Source organism: Notolabrus celidotus, chromosome 14 (assembly GCF_009762535.1).
Source record: "Notolabrus celidotus isolate fNotCel1 chromosome 14, fNotCel1.pri, whole genome shotgun sequence".
Lineage (NCBI taxonomy): Eukaryota > Metazoa > Chordata > Actinopteri > Labriformes > Labridae > Notolabrus > Notolabrus celidotus.
The window spans coordinates 34406160-34407978 of record NC_048285.1 but is presented as its reverse complement, the minus strand read 5'-3'; the positions used below and the strand labels follow the sequence as shown (position 1 = coordinate 34407978).

At 48.9% G+C, this 1819-nt stretch overlaps 1 protein-coding gene across 1 annotated transcript in view; it reads right to left on the bottom strand.

Annotated features, from left to right (window-relative positions):
• Positions 1 to 1361, bottom strand: part of LOC117825477 (tripartite motif-containing protein 35-like) — a 1587-nt gene extending 226 nt beyond the window's left edge. The window contains exon 1 of the mRNA XM_034701343.1: positions 1 to 1361. This exon is cut by the window's left edge and continues 226 nt beyond it. Coding sequence (XP_034557234.1) covers positions 1 to 1200 — 1200 coding nt within the window. The 5' untranslated portion in view covers positions 1201 to 1361.
• Positions 1362 to 1819: the final 458 nt, after the last annotated feature.

The following is a 1819-nucleotide window of genomic DNA, read 5'->3' as shown; positions in this document are numbered from 1 at the left end:
GAGCTTCTTCTTCACTGAGAGAACAGTCTCAGGATGTGAAGAGGAGAGTGTTCTGTATTCACCATCATTGAACCATATGCTCCAAAGTCCAGTCTCTTCAAATCCCTGCTTCTGGACAGACCCTGATTTCACACCCAGGCTCCAGTCTGAACTGTCTCCAACCTGGACGTCCCAGCTGTGAGTCCCTGAGTTAAAGCTCTCAGAGCCGTGGACAGAGATGAGTCCCCTCCTCTCTGGATTCTGAGGAACTTCCTGTCCCTCTGCTTGTCTCACACAGGTCAGATCTTCAGACAGGCTGAGTCCTTGACCAGCAGTGTTTGGGTCCAGGATCACAGGACTGTAGGAGACCATGTCCTTCATCTTGTTCCAGATGTTGAAGCTCAGGTTGCCCAGGTGTTTGGCCTGGTCTATCAGAGCTCCTGGGGGCAGCAGTGGATCCTCCAGCAGGGGGCGCTGCTGGACTCTTTCCACTGCAGCCTTGTAGTTTTTCAGGAATGAGACGTCTCCAGCTCTCAGCTGGTCCTCTGTGGCTCTGACTGAGTCTGAAAGAGCTGCTATCTCTCTGCTCAGAGCCTCCATCTGCTCCTTCATCCTCTGACTCTTCTGCTCCTCTTCCTCCCTCAGTGCAGACAGCCTGGCCTCCTCTTCCTCTTCTAGAAACTGGTGAAGCTTCTTAAACTGCTCCTTAATCTGCCTCTCTGTGTGTCGGGCCTGGACCTGAATGTGTTCTGCAGTTTGATCAAACTTCACTTTAGCTCCTTCACAAACCTTTAACTTCTCCTTTAAGGGCTCCAGAGTTTCCTGAAGGTTCTTCTTGTGTTGTGGAGCAGCTTCATCCACCGGTCTGAATCTGTGGTCGCTGTGTTTCTTTGAGTTGATGCAGATGACACACACTGGCTCCTGATGGTCCAGACAGAAGAGTTTGAGTTTCTCAGAGTGCAGACTGCAGAGATCCTCTGAAGACCTCTGACCTCTCTCCTGGAGGAAACTCTCACACAGGTTCTTTAAAGCAAAGTTAGGAGGTAGTCCTTTCTTTGAATGTCTCCTCTTACAAAGTGGACACTCCTTGTCCTCCTTCTCCCTCCACCAGCTCTGCAGACAGTCTTTACAGAAGCTGTGGAGGCAGGACAGGATGACCGGATCTTTAAAGATCTCATGGCAGACCGGACAGCTCAGATCTTCCTCCAGTCTGGACGCCATTTAGTCCGAGAGTGAAGCTGAAGACGCAGCAGGCACGCAGCTTCAGGAAGTCCCTCCCTGAGCCTGGAAAGTCTCTTTGGTCTGAAGTTGAATCTGAGCGTCTGTCTCTCAGTGTCTCTCTCGTCTCAGTGATGAGAAATGACGGCTTGTTTCCTGGTTTGTCTCAGGTGAGCCAGGTGAGGGGGCGGAGCTTCTTCAGAGCAGGGACAGGTTGGATAGAATCACATTTTTATTCTTGCAGTGAAAACAAACTCATCTTGAAATCAGATTAAATTCCTCTCTAACAACAAGGACAAAGGTTTCATCTCTGATGCTGCGTTCAGGGAAGTCAGGAAATCTAAGCGCTGATTGTTTTTAGTGACTCAGCATCAAGCAGATTAGTGTCTCAGTGTAAATGTTTGATGTAGAACAGATTGTTAGCTGCTCTTCATGCAGAGATCTGTTTATAGAGAGAAAGAAATCCTCCTCACATTAACAACAATGGGAGACGTCATTACACTGGACTCTGTTCCTCCTGCTTCTGCTCTCCATACAAACCTTTCTTCCAGCAAACACCAACGCCTGCTGAGACCTAATCAGTCAAAACTTCTCAGACTACAATCAGAAACCAGAACTTTCT